Consider the following 18,700-nt stretch of genomic DNA (forward strand, 5'->3'; position numbering starts at 1 on the left):
CTTACTTATTTTTTTGGAGGCAGGTCTCTGTATAGCCCTGGCTGACCTGGAACTTGCTATCCAGGGCAGGCTGGCTTTGGAACTCATTAGGATCCGCCTGCCTCTGTCTTGGAAGTATTGGGATTAAAGGTGTGTGCTACCATGCTCAGCACAGAACTAAAGTTTTTAAAGGCAGAATTTACCTGTCTATTCTGTGTTTGAGCTCCAGTCCCACTTGCTCGTGCTGATGAAGTCAGAACAGAGTGATGGGTAAATGGACCATAGAATCAACATGGTTTGAATCTCAGTTCTGCAACCTACTGTCTACACAGCTTGCTGCCTAACCACTCACTCCCTCTAAGCCCCCCTTCCCCTTCAAAAGCAGGGAATTCAATAGTATGGGGACTATCTACTTGGCAAATATCTTGTAAGTATCTGCCCACATGCAAGGACAGGCTACAACTTGCCCATGCCTCATTTGCAATAAAATAGCAGGATCAAGCCTAGAGCATTTCATTTTAGAAGAAAGGACTCGCTGCACTTTTTAAAAAATAATGGAAAGAAATTACACATGATGGATGATCAGGATTGCAGGCCAGGGTACTACGCATGTCTAGTAGTGTTGGCCATCTCTGCCGTGTAAATCAAGTACAAAATGTGGATTCGACCTTTCTTCTCTTGAGATCTCACCGCTTAAATGGCTCCTTAATTCCCAATTATTGTACTTATCATCACAGAGATGAAAAGGGTTACTGCACCGTCTTAAACTGTGGGGAAGCTTTAATTGACTTGGATTTACTGTCTTTCTGTACGACACAGGTGGTGAAGTTTACCAAATCCTTTGAACTGATGTCCCCAAAGTGCAGCGCTGATGCTGAGAACAGGTAAGGCTCACAGGGTCCTCGCCTGTCTTTTGATGTTCCTTGGTGCTCAGCGTTAGCTGTGCTGCATATTTCATTGAGAATAGGAGCTGCTCTTTCTCTGTATCATCGGATGTGGCCATCTCTCATTTTCCTAAGCTTCAGAACTTAGATAGAAGATGTTGGTGAATAATGCGTGTGCATAGGATAGAGCTCCCTTGCCATGTGTTCTTCAGACAAACTTTTAACACAGGGTCTCAGGGCATGAGCCTGCTAGCCCCGTTGCTTGGGAGGCTGAGTCAGGAAAACCCCACGTTCAAGGAACACCGTGGCTGTGGAGGAGACCAAGGCCAGCTTGGGAAGCTTAGTGGGATCCTATCTCAAAACAAATACAGAGAAGAGGGCTGTGGGTTTAGCTCAGTAATAGAGTACTTGCCTGGAGCGTATGTGAAGTCTCTAAAGAAAAGACCAACACTTAATACTCGTGATACAGTTATCATCTTGCCTGTAGAGTTCAATGCCATTCTTCCCTGAAGTTTGTAATAGTTTGAGAATTTCAGAATTGCTCTGGTAGTATGAAATAGCTATGGAAGAAGCTTGTTTTCTTCAAACACTAGGGTTGTTTTTTTTTTTTGTTTTGTTTTGTTTTTGTTTTTGTTTTTCTTAACACCAAGCATTTGCATTTGACACCAAACATCTAATACTGGAGCTTTAAATGAGTGAAGTTGTTTGGTTTTTTTTTTTTTTCATATTCCCTAATTATTCAGAAAGCACAACTTTCTGCTTTATTCTGATCCTTTTGCTTGCTCATATTTGCCCAATAATATCTTCTCCTGACAAGAAAAGGTGAGTTTTGGGCAGTGTGTCTCTGCTGGCATCTTTGAGGCTGTCAGGATGAAAGCGAGGGTGAGGGAAACACCGGGGCTGCCCTTAGCTCTGCACGTCTAGGAATGATCGCTGAGCCACTACAAAAACAGGTTCTCTCGACTTTGGTCACCTGTAGGGGAAACAAATGCTAAGAAGGAGTGAAATTAAGCAAAATGCAAAAATTTAGAGAAAGATGGGTCAGGTGCAGAGGACAATATGAAGGTGCCACTGCTGATACTGACACAACAGCGCAAGCAACTTCCGTTCATGAAGGCCAAGGGTGCCAACACAGAATAAGGGTTTCGCCTCCCCAAATCTTTTGAAGTAGACATAATTAAACCCCAAAAGACACAAGAGAAATTCAAAGGTTAACAATGTCCTAGCTAGCCTTCACTGTCACTGTGACACAGCCCAGAATCACCCAAAAGAGGAATCTCAGTGGAGTGAGTGTCTTTACCAGGTTGGCTGCAGACATGTCTGTGACGGACAGTCTTGGTTGTCTACATTGATTGGAGGGCCCGGCTCACTGTAGACGGCTCCATCCCCTGGTCCTGGGCTATATGAAAATGCTAATTAAAGCTCTTCGTAGGAAGTTTTTATGTTCATGAGAATGCAATTGTGTTGACATCCGTATTTCACGTCAGCCAATCTCTATCCAACAAAGAGATTTAGGTATAGAGTCATGGGGGCATACTCAGAAATATTCCTAAGTGGAATGTTGTAAAATAACAAGAGAAAATGTTAATATGTTAGAGAAAATGTCTATAGATGCTCGTTAGTCAGATCTCTCATGCTACATTTCTTGTCTGTGTGGGCTCCATTTCCTTTACCATCCCAATGCTTAGGTGTCGCTGATTTGTCTGCTGCTGAGCACGCTTGCTCAGTTACTTCAGAGTTAAATATTTCTGGCCTTATGATTATTACAAAAGAACTTCCATGTCAAAATGAAAGGACCCAAGGCTGAGCCTGCCCTTGGAGAACTTTCTGATAATAAAAAAGAAAGGTTGGCTTTTCTTTAAAAAGACATTTTTTTAAAGGGCCTTTGAACTCTGACATTATGAGATAGTACCGTTCATCTTTCTATTTATGGCTTCTAAATTAACGGAGACTGTTTATCTATCTTAGATGACCTTCCGTTCTCTTCCAGTAATTTTCCTCTTGCAGCTGTGGACTCCTTCGGTCACTTGTTGGAAGTGAAGGGGATAAAGGCAGGTAGCCCCAACGCGCAGTGGGCCAGAGGCCCAGAGAGTGTCAAAACAAGCTGCAGGGCTCCAGATCACAGCCTGTCCCCACACACTGTCAGTCTTTCCCTTTGCCTTACATCACACACCATCTTTCCTGAAGACTTTGTCCATGAAAGGCCCCAGCCCTCTGACCATCACTCAGGAAAATAACAGCCTTTAGAGGATGGCTTCCATAGCGTCAGTACGGCTTTTCGGGACACCACTGCATTCTGATCAACTCCATTTTGAGGCTCACTGGTTCTTAGCTACAAAGCTTGGAGGCTTTTTTTTTTTTTTTTTTTTTTTTTTTAACAAATCAGTTTTATTGCTGACTCGTAAGTTCCACTTAGCCAGTTTCTCTGTCATAGTGTCTCTTTGTCATAGTGTATCAACCAGTTCAGGAACTGGAAGTTATCTGTGCTCACTCCCTTTGTGAACTACATACCTGCCTTGGACATCCTTAATGGTACCTCCTTCTTACTGCGTCACGGCAGGCCTTTCCTATTGATAGACATTTTGAGTTGCATTAGCTTCCTATGATTTCTATGCTTTTGTTTTTTCTTTCTAAAGTTATTCATTGAAGACACTTCTTTAGGCAACAGCTATACACTGGTTGCTGCTCAGGGCTGGGACCTGTGTTAGGTGACAGAGCTACAGAGATTTACAACACAGGCAGAGCAGGAGTCTGTCCTCAAGGACGTGGTCGTCAACCAGCAATGCAAGGAGACTCGGGACGTAGTAGAGTGTAATAAAAACATAATCTAATACAAAAATATAACCAGATCTTACCCAGCTACCAAGAGTCAGTGGTAAACTTGGTTTCAAAGCCTCCTAGAGACTTCCTGAAATCTCTAAAGGTTGCTTTTACAAGGTTCTGGGTGCAAGAGAGAACTGACTGAGCAGCAGTAGGAGCTCTCACTGTTAACATGTCTCCCAAGCTCTCACCCACAGCTTCTGTCCTTCTGGACATGGCTTAACAGTATCTGCTGGCATGGGCCTCTAGTCTGCTCTATCCTGGAGCTCACATGCATACAACTCCTGTTGGTGTAGTGTGTTGATAGCCCCTAATTGGCCACGTGTGTGTCTCAATCTTTATGAATCTTTGAATTCTGAAAGCTTTTGTCAATAGCCCTTCTCTTTCCATGGACCTAGACCTAATCTTTCAGGCCAGGCTTAAGTACCTGTGCTATTTAGTTTTTTGTCAACTTGACACAGCTACGGTCCTCTGGGAAGAGGAACCTCAGCTGATAAAATGCCTCCGTCGGATTGGCCGGTAGGGATTGGTGTGGGGAGGTCCAGCTTACTCTGGGCGGTGCAGCTCTGGTCGGTGGTCCTGGGTTGTATAAGACAGCCAGATGGGCAATCCATGAGGAACAAGCCTGCCACCAGCAATCCTCTCCATGGTCTGTACTTCAGTTCCTGCCTTCAGAGTCCTGTCTCAAGTGCCTGACTGGACCTTCCTTCATACTAGACTATAATTAGGGTGTGTAAGCCAGATACACTCTTTCCTCCACTGGCTGCTTTTGTTCAGTGATTTATCATAGCCACAGAGACACAAACTAGGATAGGAAAAGACCACGGACTGAGAGTCAGTCACTGAGTTGTGCTTCGATTTCCCCATTGTTCTTTGTTCTCAGTTAGCAGGCTCAGATGCTCACACCTCATTCCTTAACAGTCCTTTTCTTTCACAAACAGCAACTCATGCAAATAATTGTCTCTTCATATGCAAACATGTCTCTGATCCGATTCTTATGTTCTGCTCTCAGTGGTGACAAAAATAAATGTTTTCTGTACAAGGTTTGTACAAGATGTTATCTTAATACAAGGGACGGTCTATACAGAGAAAGAAAATCATTTTCTCTCTATCACCGTGATTTATTTGCTGAGACAGGAGCCTATTGATAGAAGGTAGAGAAAGACAGTGGCTACTACTACATGAGGGCCACCAAGGGAAAGATAAGTAACTCTTAAAGACGAGGTTCAGAGCTACGGTTTAGATAACGTCTCCAAGAAAGAACAGTAGGGGTTGGAAGGATGGCTCATGGGGCACCTGCTGCCCTTGCAGAAGACTCCTGTTCCATTCACAGCACTTGGCAGCCTACAGGCATCCATAACTCCAGTTCCAGGGGGTCTGGCGCCCTCTGGGCACTAGGCCTGCACACAACACACACACACACACACACACACACACACACACACACAATACACTCATATACAGAAAATAAAAACTATATCTTAAAAAAAGAAAGATCCATGTATTGGTGAGAGGTTACAAAGGAAAAGAGTTGTCTGCAGGGTGGAAAAGTACAGGAAGGAATGCGCGGAGTCTATAAACTTCGTCCTGTGGGTTTCTCTGGTGCATCCCCAGGCCAGTGAGGGTTGATGTTGTCCTCCGTGGTCAGCTTTTGTCCTTCCTCATATGACAGGAGGAAGGGGACCCTTGTAAAAGCATGACCTACTTTATGGCAGAGAGCTTTTCTTGGATCTGTTTCTCGATTTTTTCAGCAAAAAAAATAACCCTATGGCTCACGGCACATTTTAGTGTGACATGTTATTGTCTCCTGTGGCAACCAGCTCATTTGAGGAGAAATGAGAGGTAGACCTCATGGCAAGCTTCTGCATGTGGTAAGGCTGCAGTCAGGTCTTACAGGACCTAACTAACCTCCGGGGAGGGGAAATGTCATAAGCAGAGGCTTTGAGAGGAGACTGAGGGAATGCTGCGTGTGTGAGCATCAGCGCTGTGAGCTGTTGTCACGAGGACCATCGTTATTGCTACTGATGGTCCCTAATTCTTGTCGCATCCAGCTGCCCAGAATGCCGTCTGACTGAGGTGAAAATCTGACCGGGTCCTTCTGCTGTGCTCAGAGCCTCATAATTGGCTCAGAAACTGACGTGCTCACTGGGGAATAACAATAGGTAGTGATGTGGGGAAGTCCGTGTCTCGAAAAGTCATGTGGGCTGGAATGTAGAAGAACTGCAGGATGATAAGCTTAGGTCACTGGGGATTAAGTCCTGTATACAGCAAAGATTCTTCTGTGGAGGACCGCATGGATCCCCTGTCCTTAACTCTGCCAGTTCAACAGCCATCATCTTCTGGCTGTTCTTTCTGACCCATACACTCTAGATACTTTATGCCCCTTCTCTCTTCCCCGGTAGAACCACAGAGAAGGTGCCCATGTTCCTATTAAAAAAACATTCGCCCAAGCTATAAGCAACCCCAATGAAACTCATTAGACAAACACACACACACACACACACATGCACGCACGAAAAAGAAGAGGAGGAAGAAATGAAAGGAGAAAAGAAAAGAAAGTTTGAGGGGAGAAAGAATCAGGAGGGCATAAAAGAAGGTCATGGGTAAATATGATTAATGCACCCTGTCTACATGTATGAAAATGTCATAATGAAGACCAGTACAATGTGCAATTAACATGTTGATAAAATAGTATTAGCATAAAGAAGTACTAGCTAGGCAGATTATCCTCAGTCCTTTGAATGGGCTCTGGGTAATCACCAGTCTTTGTAAATGAAGGCAGAAGCTGGAGTCATGCAGTTTGAGATGGAGCCTGTCATTGCTGGCTCTGAAGACAAAGGAGGGGCCATGACCAGGCGATGCACGAGCATCTAGAGCTGGAAGAAGTGGGGGATTGACATCTCTCTTAGAGAATCGCAGTGTTAGCCTGCTGCTCTTCGAAGCCTCAGAGTCCATGGTAATTTGGTAGAGCAACATTAGGACCATGATATAGGAGGTTTGATTTGAAGAGCAGTGCGAGCAGAGATTTCAGAAATAAATGAAAGTCTAGGAGAGAGGCAAGCAGAGTCATGAAGGATCGGGCGGCTGAGGGGCACTTGGAACTGAAACTTAGGGAAAACATGCCCAAGGAATGCCCCCCATAGAAAGGATTTGTGCAAATTTCAATGCAATCTTTTGTGCTTCCTTTCAGTCCATGTGTCTTTAGTCCTTGCATAGCACAGGCCCTGCTGCAGTCAGCTGCTAGCAGAGTTCTTCCCGCTGCAGCAGGAGAAGAACTTCCAGAGTTCTGTAGCAGGAGGAGCTCTGCCCTCTCCAAGCCATAACTTCAGGTCATAACAGGTCACTTCTGAAAAAACAGAGAGAGAGAGAGAAAAGTAAGAGATCTTTTAAGATTCAAGAAACACACACACACACACACACAACACACAAGGATCTCATGTTGAACTAGCCTTGAACTCCTAATTCTCCAATTTCTACATTTAATGCGGAAGCTACAGATGGGCACCACCATACCTGGCTTCTAAAAACATTTAAGATAAGAGGTGAATTTATTTTAAATGTTATATCAGAGATACTGTGTTGTTTAAAGGTGATTCCCAATCCAAAATTCATGATGACCCCAAACCTCAGAAGGAAACCTCATTTGGACATAAAGTTAGAACTATTTTAGGCACCTTGAAATTAAATAAGGCTAAATTTAGACTCATTAGCCAGTTCATCCAGTGACTCGTATCCTTCTAAAAGAAGCAGGCACACAGAGGCACAGGGCTGAAGGCCGTGTGAAGCCAGGCAGGAACTGGAATGTGACGTCTTCGATCCAGGACTGCAGCTCTCTGAGGGAAAAAGCTGAGACTGTTTTAAAGTTAGTGGTGAATTGTTCTGGCTGTCCCAGGAGACGGATGTACTAGTTATTAAAGAGGGCAATAAAACTGATCATGTCTGTTAGATACTTTTTCTAGCAATGGCATTCCAGGAAGCTATGATTCTGTGAATGCAATATTGTCATTGCAAATGATTTCTTGTTTAACTGCAGGAGGAGAATTAACTGTCCTTGGAAGTTTAGTGGCTGTCAGACTGATCTGGTCTCAGTGCCACAAATGCCCATGGGATTGTTATTCTCATTTTACAAGTGAAGAAAGTAGACTCGGAGAAGTGAGGTGTGTTGTACACACAGTTTTGAGCTAGAAAATCTCAAGCCATCTTCTGAGAGTAGTATTCCACTCAACAACCTGCCTTCCTGTGAGCCTGTGCCTGGAAGGGGTTGCCAGGGCCCACTGTATTGAGATGAAGACCATGCTTTCTAAGATGCTTCCATTCCCAGGGCAATGAGCATGTAGAAGGACACAAGTCTCAACAACACACCCAATCATCTCAGAAATTACAAGGCTGACATGTGGGCCATGAGTTTGTAGCCTGCCTAGGCTACCTTTTAAGAGTCTAACTCAAAACAAAACAAAAAGTAAACAACAAGAAAGTCCTCAAACTGACCAGGGAACTATTAAGAAGTTTGTAGCACGGTTAGAGTATCTGGGTAAGCCACAATAAATCCTGAAACAAAAAGAAAAAAAAAAATCTGCCTTCAAATGGCATTGACAATGTGTTCATTATAGCATTTTTTCATCAATTAAAAAATATACGACAATTCGTTAATCAGGTTTACTGAATTTTTGTGCTTGAGGTAAGTGCTTTGGCCCCTCACTCCTGACCCAACCCTGTATCAAAAAGACTAGAAAGGAAGGCTTCAGACCCCATATGAGAGTTTATGGGGAAAGTTAGTTTACATGGATGCTTTCAACTGCAGAAACCCATGTGCACATGGGAGAGGGTACACTTAAGGAAAGCGCTTAAGGAAACATAATGAGAAGGATGCTCAAGTTGTCTGAATTATTAAGGTTTCTCTTCAAGCACAGTATTACCATCCGAGCACCCAGGTCATGAGTTTTGATGGTTTCTGACTTTGGTTTAGGGAAGTCAGCACACTTGAGACAGCCTGAGACAGGTATAATTTTTAAACAAGGGGGAATTGATGTTGGTAGAGATTTGACTTCCAAAAGGAGCACTCAGTCACTCGCTGGCCAGATACTTTGCTCCGTGAGCCCAAGGATGGGGAGGAAAGTAGCTCTTATGTCCAGTTAGTAACAAGAAGTACTGTGGTTGTTTTGGGCTTCTGCTGTGTGCTGAGTGCTAAGGCTGAGTTCTAACAGAAGCTGCTTCATTAATTCTCATGTTCCTGATAAGGGTAAAGAATGTGTCTGGGGACACATGATTGTCAAAAGGAGTGTGTGAACAACCGCTCAGCTCTGTCATTTGGTATTCCAGTCCTCCTACTTATTATTTATGAATGGATTAAGAGAAAACTTTACTGAGGTCTCCAGAGCAAAAATGTCTGCACTTAGAAATTAACCAACAGTTAGTGAATGGATGATTTAATGGCGTTGAGAATCGGGATGGTGGCAGCTGTCCTAGGTGGCAGCTGTGACCCAGCTCTTGCCTATTGTACTGTACTGATGCCACATTCTGTACTGTAAATTGTTGGCACCTCACGGATGAGTCTAAAGGCTGGTTAATATTTCCAACAAGATTGCACAATAAGAGGCTGGAGAGATGACTTGGCGGTTAAGGGCAATTGCTGCCCTTGCAGAGGAACCATATTGGGTTCCCAGCACCCTCTTGCTGGCTTACAATCATATGTAATATCCAGTAGCCAAGGGACCTGGTGCCCTATTCTGGCTCTGTGAGCACCAGGCAAGCAAGCACATACATATGTGTAAGCAAATACACACACACACACACACACATATATATAATGATACATAAATAAGTCTTCTAAAAACTTAACTCAATGCCTTGACAATGAGAGTAAGAAGTTGCTCTTTTATTCAAAAGCACATGTGCAAGGGGGCTAAAAGGATGATACAGTGAAAAGAGTGCATGCCACGCAAGCCTGAGGACCAGAGCTCAGATCCCAGAGCACTCATTTAAGTGCCAAGCCAGTGTGCTCGGCCTTGAACTTGGGAGGCAGAGATGGGATCTCCAGAGCAATTTGGCTACCTAGGCCAAATAAGAGCACTCAAATAAGAGCCTCAATACATAAGGTAGAAGGCAACCGAGAAAGGGACTAATTCTTAACCTCTGTTCTTTACATATATGCACACACATACACACTCCACATGCCCATACATGTGAATACTCACACATGCAACCATACCACATATACACATTTTAAAAAAAAAAAAAAAAGCAAAACCCCAAGGAACAAAACCTGCAGAAGAAGTGGAGTGTTCTCATAGGAGTGGTGACAGCATATCTGTTTAAAACCCCAACTCAGAGCGACAGTAAAGAAGAAATTCAGCAGTAAATGACGTGTGTTGTTTTGTTGCTCAGATACACACACAAAAAAACCTGCTGCCACATGCATCCGAAGGCAGAAGAAAATGCCCAAGTTCTCGCATAAACAAAGGGGATTTTAAAGCAGTGTGAGCCTGGTGTAATCTAATCCACAGATTTCTCAGACTGCTATTAAAGTGTGCAGAATTGTCAAACAATCCTAACTAATAGGAAGCTGTTTCCTCTCCAGTGACAAGAAATTGAATCGAGGAAAGAAAGGAAGCTCTGAATTTCATTAAAGAGGAAACGCCGCAACAGTCTTGCTGTCCACTGACATGCTTGTCAATGACAGGAGCTCTGAAACAACACTAAGAACGCAGGTCACCAAATGAAGCATTTCATCATGATGGTGTCAATAATGTCAGGCCTTCCAACCTTGCCACTGTACATAATTTTAAACAGTGAAGTCACCCCAAGTGGGGCCAGGCAGAATTTTGACCTCTAGTCACGTTACCTCTTGTCGTCAGATATTGATGGTATATTGCAAGAGCAATAGGAGTTTGCAGATGTAATTGAGGTTGCTAATCTACTGATATTAAGGTGAGGAGGTAGTGCTGGATTCTCTAGATGAGCCGTGAAGAATCAATCTTTCAGCCAGGTTAGGTCAGAGAAGGAGGTCAGAGAGACAGCAGAAGAACAAGTCCAAGATTTGAAATGTGAGCTAGACTTGTCACATGTTGCTAGCTTAAACACAAAGGAGGTCCAGCTGGCTTAAACATCAAGAAAAACAGAAGCCATCTTAGAACTGCAAAAACTAGTTTGTCGACAACCTGTGTGAGCCCTGTTCCCCCTGGGAGCCTTCAGGATACCCAAGGGAGCAAGAGAAGAGGCTGCTGACACGGTGGCTCCATTTTTACTGGAAGGCTTTCGTTGTGAACGAGAGAAGAGGGGCTATCCGAGGCACCTGGAGCTGTCCTCAGCAGATAGGAAGAGAGTTTTCTGTCTGTAGGCTGCACAGCCAGGGCTGGGGAAGGGGAAGAGAAGGACGGAGGGACAGTGAAGATAGTGAGTGTCTTGTTGCTGCAACAAAACAGTATGATAAAAAAACAAGTTGTGGGGTGGGTGGGGGAGTGTTTTTTTGTCTGTTTGTTTTTTGGATTATTCTTCCACAGCATTATTTATCACCAATGAAAGTCAGGAGTGAAACTCAAACAGGGCAGGAACCTGGAGGCGGGAGCTGATGCAGAGGCCAAGGAGGGGTGCGGCCTACTGGCTTACTCCTTTTCACTGCAGAAGTGTGGCCACTAGTAACCAAGCAACACAGGCAGTCCTAGGCTGTGTGGAAATCTCCTCTGCCAAAACTGTTAATCCATAACTCTTCAATTCAGCCTCAGGTGGACTCTTTGGACAAGAGCAGAATTTGCAAAAATATCACAAGAACTATCTCTAGGCCACATACTAATATTCTTCTCCTCTGTAAACCTCTTGAGCTGGCCTCCACAGTTCAAATCACCCTCAGCACCAATGTCTTCTGGGCTCCTATTAGTGCAGAGCCCCACTAATTAAGCCCTGTTAAGCCCTACTTTAAAGCATTCAGCTGCTTTCCTAATCCAAACTCCCCAAATCCACAGTCCCCTGCCCCCAACCAAAGCACCATCAGGACTATCACAGCAATACCATAATCCCTGGCACCAACTTCTGTCCTAGTTAGGGTTTCACTGCTGTGAAGAGACATTATGAACGTGTCAACTCTAAAAAAGGGGAGAATTTAATCGGGGCTGGCTTACCGTTCAGATTTTTAATCCATTGTCAGCATGGCGGGAAATGTGGCAGCATGTGGGCTGACACAGTGCTGGAGAAGGATTGGCAGGAAGCAGGAAGAGACACTCTGGGAGTGACTTGAGCCTCTGAAATCTCAAAGCCTGCCCCGGTGACACACTTCCTCCAACAAGGTCGTCCTTCCTGATACTGCCACTCCCTATGAGGCCCCCTATGAGCCTATGGGGGACCATTTTCATTCAAACTACCACAATAAGAGAGAAAAGATAGAGAATAGAATATTGTGAAAGAGACGGAGAGAGAGGGTCGAATGGGGGTAGAAATACAAAGCATGAGGTGGAGAAATCATAAAGATTATGAAGATGAGTAGCTGGGGCCAGGGAAGGGCCAGGAGTTGACATGGACTTTTAAAGGTAGAACAGGTACTTGTGATACTGAGGGGGCCTGGAGGCTAGCCTGAGCTTCCATATGCTCATAGGAGCCACAGGTCCGTGTGTCCCTTCTGCCAGATGTGGAGGAAATGGCTATTGTTATTATTATTATTATTATTATTATTATTATTATTATTATTATTATTTTGATAGATAGGAACTACTTTCACAAGTTCCTGAGGAAAGCTGACTTTTACCTAAAGACCAGAAATCCTCCTATTGTCTCTGCTGAGCTCATTTCTGGATATTTGGTCTGCCTGAGACCTAACATTCAGAAAGACATATAGCCTTGCCAATGCCTTGATCTTGACCCTCTGAAAACTCAAACAGTGAATTCAACTGAGCTGTGATGAACTTTTGATTTTCAGAACTTTGATATAATAAATTAATTCTGTTTTAATCAGCTGTTGGCAGTCATTTGTTATATAGAAAAGGAAAACAAAAACATTGCTAGTATGAGTTTGAATTCAGCCTTCTAGGAGGGTAGTACTGAATTCAGTGACACTGCACACACACACACACACACACACATTTACCACGTAGATGACCCACAGCTGAGGCATAATGAGTGTTGTACATCATATCAGTTCTTTGAAGTCATGTAGTTAAAGAATTGCTGGTGGCATCCTGAAGTATTAGGGCAATACCTTAAAATTGCTTTCAATAAGCCAAGAAAGGGCTGCTTGAGGAAGGCACTGCGAGTCTGGTTTTCTGCAAGAGCCTTGCAGCAGTGTCTCCTACTAAGTCCGTATCGAATCTCACAAGAGTGTCGCAGCCTGGGAGAAGGTCCTGGAGGTGACTTAGGAGCATTCTTAAGAAAGGCTGCATCCTGGACAGCCTGATGCCTTAGAGGATGAACTTGATAACAGCGATGACGGCCTGAGAAGTGATTCATGCACGACCCTCTGATTGCTTTAGAAACCTCCAGTCACTTTTTTTTTTTTTTGCTTGTAACTTTTCTTCCACATAGAATCTATTCATTGGTTTTATAGCTTTCCTTCAAGAATGGAATACGATTAAAAATGTATGCGTAACCTAAGAGATACTTTTAAAGAATGAGATTGAAGTGTTTTAGTAAGGACACATTGCCTCCCAGCAGCAGCTTTCCTGTCCGCTCTTCTCAGAATCGACGGCATCTTGGGTTCCATTACCTCGCGTGAGGGTGCAGCACCTCGTTTTCCCTGTGACTTCTCTATCCCTCCACTCGTCACCATTTATGCTGGAAACGCATATGCCTTACCCTTAAAGCACCGGAGACAACTTAGAGACAGTTTGGGGCATCTTGAAATTTTAATATTGGATGGCCCTGCTATGCTTTTCTTTGGGAAAAAATTGTTTGCCACACTGGTTTCCTGAACCCCATTTCCCAGGTCACAATAGCAAAACCTATATTTCAAAGTTTGGAGTGGTTTCTGACACTCTTTGTAATGAGAGATTCACTTGCAAACAAAAGAATCCTTCTGACTACACTTTGAAACCCATCCTGAATCAACTCTCTACTTTAGCCCTCCAGACTCCATTGCCCCAGTTCTGCCATTTTTTATAGGGAACTTGATTTCCATTACATAATTCTAATAAGTCATTAGAATGCTCACGTAAGAGCATGATGATCTTGATAGTTTTTCCAAGGGTCTTTAAAAAAAAGGCATTAGAAATATCTGGGTAAGCACCCTTTGTTTTTGCCCAGCATAGATGACACAACCAAGAAAAAGATTGCAATTATGTGTTAGCCCTAAAGGACTAATAGGAGCGAGTGAGGGTTTTGATTACCTCTGAGTGTACTGTGATCATAAACTGTAATCATATTGACCTTTATAAATGACGTCACTGGCCCTCAAGGGGTGGTTGTTAGTATCCAGTCAGATTATGACTATGATCTGGGCCTGGCGGAAGAGACCACACACCCTACAAGGCCAACGTGACTCACCCACTAGGACTTTATTACTCCAAAGTATGCTTCAGGGACTCAGAAATGGCTTTTAAGAACGTCACTAAATGTCTGTTCTGTGAATTGTGACGGTACCAATACCTTTGGGTATCTCTCAAATTGTGACTTCCAGGCTTTGAAAAATGTAGCCCACAACAACAAAAACTACCTAATTATTAGCTGGTTATTAAACCAACTGAGGAGAAATTTTAGCTGTCATGCAAGAGAGATGCTTTTCAAAATGAGTTTAGGGAAGTCACTTGACAACAAATAGCTCCAAGAATAATAGCAATATACAGAAACAGCAACATCTTGATGCAGGATAGAGAGGGTCCTGTTTCCAAAACTTCCAGGTTACTTAACATTCTAGTTTTATCGGAAACCATGAAATATACAAAAAAGTTTCTCAACAAGATTTGTGACCATGTATAGAGAAAATGGTATTATAAAAGCAAATGTAAGTTATAAAACTGAGAAGTTAAATAAAATGAAGAGTTCTCTGAGATGGGGAAGTAAGAGCATTCATGAGAAGGTTGAAGAAAGATGAGCTAGGGAAATCTCTAGACTAGGGAATAGAAGGAAAAACGAGAGTCTCAAAGAGCTAAATACCATCAAGCATACAATCACACATTCATACCAGGAGGATTCCCAGGAAAAGAAGTGAGAAGAGGGCTGAATTGCTGTGACCTAACAACTGGTGGAAAGCAACTCAAGAGGGAAAGAGCCTGCCTTAAAGTTCAAGGAGGGATACAGCCAAGCACAGAGGGTTGGGGGTCGAAACAGGAGCACCTGTTGGCTGGTCGCATGTGTCAGCTGTGAGAAATTAGAGAGTTGACAAGGAGGAGTGGGCTAGGAAGTCTCAAGGCTGTGCCCAGAGGCCTAACTCCTGTCGAGAAACTCCAACTCCGGAAGGTTCCACAACCTTTCGAAACAGCCCCACTAAGTGTAGGACCAATCGCTGACATACAAAATTTCCCATCCAAAGACCAGTGTCTGTCACTGTGCCCCGTGGAATAAAGACCGTCTCGTAATGCAAAATGGATTTAATGACTAATTCAAAGGGTCCCGTAGTGGTTAACAGCCCCAACACCGTTTAAAAGCTCCAGGTTTCCTCAGTGAGCAGAATACTCTCTGAGGCGTTTGTCCTTATAAAACCCAGGGGTGTGTCAGGATGTCTGTTAGTGTGTAACTTCCTTCACACAGCCCGGGGCAGGCAGTTGTTGATTACTTAGCACACTCAGGACTGTTGAAGCTCGTTATGCCGACATTTAATGTGGCTCAGAGGTGAACAGGGCTCTAGATGGCTCTGGGCTCTCATTTCCACCCTCTCCAGTTGTCAGGCAAGGAGTTGGCTCAGAGTCAGTTAGCTTCCCTGAAGGTAAGATGGGAGCCTGGGGCTGAGCTCTGAGACTCTTTCCATTCAAGGTGGATTCCTTCCTCGACCAGCAAATTGTTCTCAGTCACCCAGGCATCCTCTGCTCCTTTTCCTAAAATAATCCTAAGTGCCCACATGCTCCAGAGCTGTGGTTTGTCCGCCGAGACCCCTTCCTTCTGACCTAGGTACACCACTCAAGGAGCTGTATTTCTTCCATGCATGTTTCTTCCAGATTAACCTAGCTGTGTTCATACACCCTGAGGCACCAATGGTATATACCTCATTTTAATCTTAATTATAAGAAATAAACTAGAGGAGTTGAAAGATTTACAGTGTTTACTTCCAAATTCATATTGAGAGACTCAAGGAAATACATTTTTTTTTTCAAACATCTAACCTGCGCATCTTAAATATATAAAATTAAAAACATGTGATTCTGCTGTTAATTTTCATGGCTTTGAGCATGAAGACTCAAATGAAAGATAAACTCATTGCTCTTTTTACGGTGGATGGGGAGTTTCTTGGTCTAGTAAAACTGTCATAGAGGAGAATAAAGCTCTAAAAATGTTCTGTGAAGAAGACACATAAAAAAAGTACTGAACTAAACATAATAAGTGGACTATGTAGATCAGCAGCCCGTTGGATTAATTCTACCCTGTAAACAATTATGGAAGCTTATAGGGCCTGATAGTTTATGTGTTTGGTTCTTCCTTTTGTACAATTATGTTTTATTTAATATGCCTCAGCTAACATTTTAATGGGTGGAGCTCACTTCTCCTTCCTTGCTGTCCCTACACAATCCTTAGACTCAGAATGTATACCTCTGATGTATGGAGGGGGACACAGGTGTTCCCACAGAGGGACATGGTGGGCCTACTTCAGGCCCCTTTCAGAGTATAATTTTCTCTTCAGTGCCTTACCAAAGCAGTGATGCTGAACTCAAAGACAGTAATTTCTCCCTCCCACACCCCAGGAGCTGAGCTAAACGGACTAGCACACTGCTTCGCCAGGTGCACTAGTTAGGGCCACTGTTGCTGTGATGGAACACCATGATCAAAAGCAAGTTGGGAAGGAAGGAGTTTATTCAGCTTACATGTCCACAGCACTGCTCATGATCAGAGAAAACAAGAACAGGCACTCAAACAGGACAGGAACCTGAAGACAGGAGCAGAAGCAGAGGCCATGGAGGGGTGCTGCTTACTGGCTTGCTCCTCACAGCTTGCTCAACCTGCTTTCTTATAGAACCCAGGACCACCAACCGAGGGAAGACCCCACCCACAATAAGCTGGGCCTTCCCCCATCAATCACTAATTAAGAAAATGGGCCAGGCAGGTATGGGCCCCACCCCACTCTTGCTGCATGTGGCTGGCAGAAGCAAGCGAGTTATTGGTGGGGAGATAGGAAAGGAAGAAAAGCCAAATGGCTTATGCACTATGAAGAGAGATGGTCCCTACTCCTGCTCCTTGGGAAATGGTGAATTACACTGTCCATCAACTGAGCCAGTACCAGACACAAGGCCAGTGGGCCTGAGCCTTCTTCCTTTGAGGAAACCAACCACTGTATTAGTCGCTGTGACTCCCAGAGCTTCTTCCTTGCCCAGGAAGAACAGCAGGACCAGTGAAGACCCACCACTGATGGGACACATCTTGCTGTGTCTGGTTCTCATCATTGGCCTATCTGCTAATCTGTCTGGCTGGTTGTGGTGACCGTTCAGCCAGGAGACTGGATTAATTCAACATGGAGTTGAATTAATTTTTCTGCATTGTGTTTAACTTTGGCCAGGGATTTATGGCCTTTAAAATCTTTGGGTTGGACAAGCATTTAGTCATCCTACTTTTCAAATGACCATGTCATTGCTGACCACAGCACTGGCAAGCAGGTGGAAGACACCCAGAGGCCTGCCTACTGCCATGCAGCTCAGGCTGGTGGCTGCCACCATGATGGGCAAGTGTGTGTGGAGAGATGGGAGAAGTGGAACAGTTTGTGGACTAGGAAGAAAGGCAGAAATGGAGGCATGAGGGTAGTGAGAAACAGCCTGCTGTGAATAGCCAACCCTGCCACCTGAGGCCATGGTGACATCCATGTGTCCCGTGCTGCCACAGAGGACCATGACTGGCCCTACAGCAGCAGGGGTCTGTGTTGATGCCTATGGCTCATGTTACCGCCAAACTGCTCTGGGCTGCTGACCGGGGGCCATGTTGATGTGTGAGGGCGGATGAGAGTTCCCCGATCACACTGGCTACAGCACTCAGGAGAGTGGGCTGCACCTCACCTGGGCAGCACCGTAGAGTTGGCGCTGGTGGTGGGAACACAAATGAGCAGGCCCAGAGGGTACGAATGGGCAGGGGCTGACCCCCCACTCAAACCTCCCCAGCTGTGTGGTGGCATGGTTGAGGGAGAGACGTCCTGCCCCACCACCCCCATCTTCCATCTCCCTAGCCCTGCTTGCCCTTGCCTCCTGCAGCAGGCAAGAAAGCTGGCCCCACCCCCAGGCAGCATGGGAGAGCTGTCCCTGCATGCATGAGAGATGGCTCCAGCCCTCACTGGCTACAGCACTCAGGAGAGCAGGCCCTGTACCTCTCCTGGATAGCACTGTAGAGCTGGCACTGTGGCATGGGTATAATAAAGCTAGTCCTGCTCTTTGCCAGCTGCTGCAGGCAGCAGAGTTGGCCCAGCCCCTCACCCGGCCAATGCAAGAGAGCTGGCTCTCGTGGCATTTGTGCAAGAGAGCTGTCAGACAGACCATCTCAGCTGCCACCCAGGCCCAGATCCAGGGCCTGGAGTTGGCCCACCCCAACATCTACCCTACCTATGAACTGCTGGAGCTCGTGAAGGGGCAGGTCCTGAGGAACCAAAGCTGCAGATCTCCATGACACAGGGCAACAACGGGATATCTGAGAGGAGTCCCGGTGAGGATCCAGTATTGAGAGTGTAGCAGAAGTCAGAGGCCTCGAAATCAGACCAATGACTCATTGCATTGAACATTTGCAAGTGAAGCTGTTTGGGCACAGGTGTGTACTGTGTGATGCACTGTGACACATAGCACCTTCCACACTTAGATGTTTGTTGTTGGTTTTGTTTTGTTTTACTTCGGGGGTGGGGAGATTGCAAGTCCCGGACGTGGACGTGGAGGGAGGGGAAGATGAGTAAGGTTGGAGCACATGATATGAAATCAAAG

General features: G+C 44.8%; 1 protein-coding gene across 1 annotated transcript in view; it reads left to right on the top strand.

The window, feature by feature from the left end:
- Pde11a (phosphodiesterase 11A) overlaps positions 1–18,700 on the top strand; it is a 324,698-nt gene that overhangs the window by 128,875 nt on the left and 177,123 nt on the right. The window contains exon 5 of the mRNA XM_060390423.1: positions 799–863. Coding sequence (XP_060246406.1) covers positions 799–863 — 65 coding nt within the window. The remainder of the gene's footprint in view (positions 1–798; positions 864–18,700) is intronic.

Source organism: Meriones unguiculatus, chromosome 8 (genome assembly GCF_030254825.1).
Source record: "Meriones unguiculatus strain TT.TT164.6M chromosome 8, Bangor_MerUng_6.1, whole genome shotgun sequence".
In the NCBI taxonomy this organism is placed as follows: Eukaryota; Metazoa; Chordata; class Mammalia; order Rodentia; family Muridae; genus Meriones; species Meriones unguiculatus.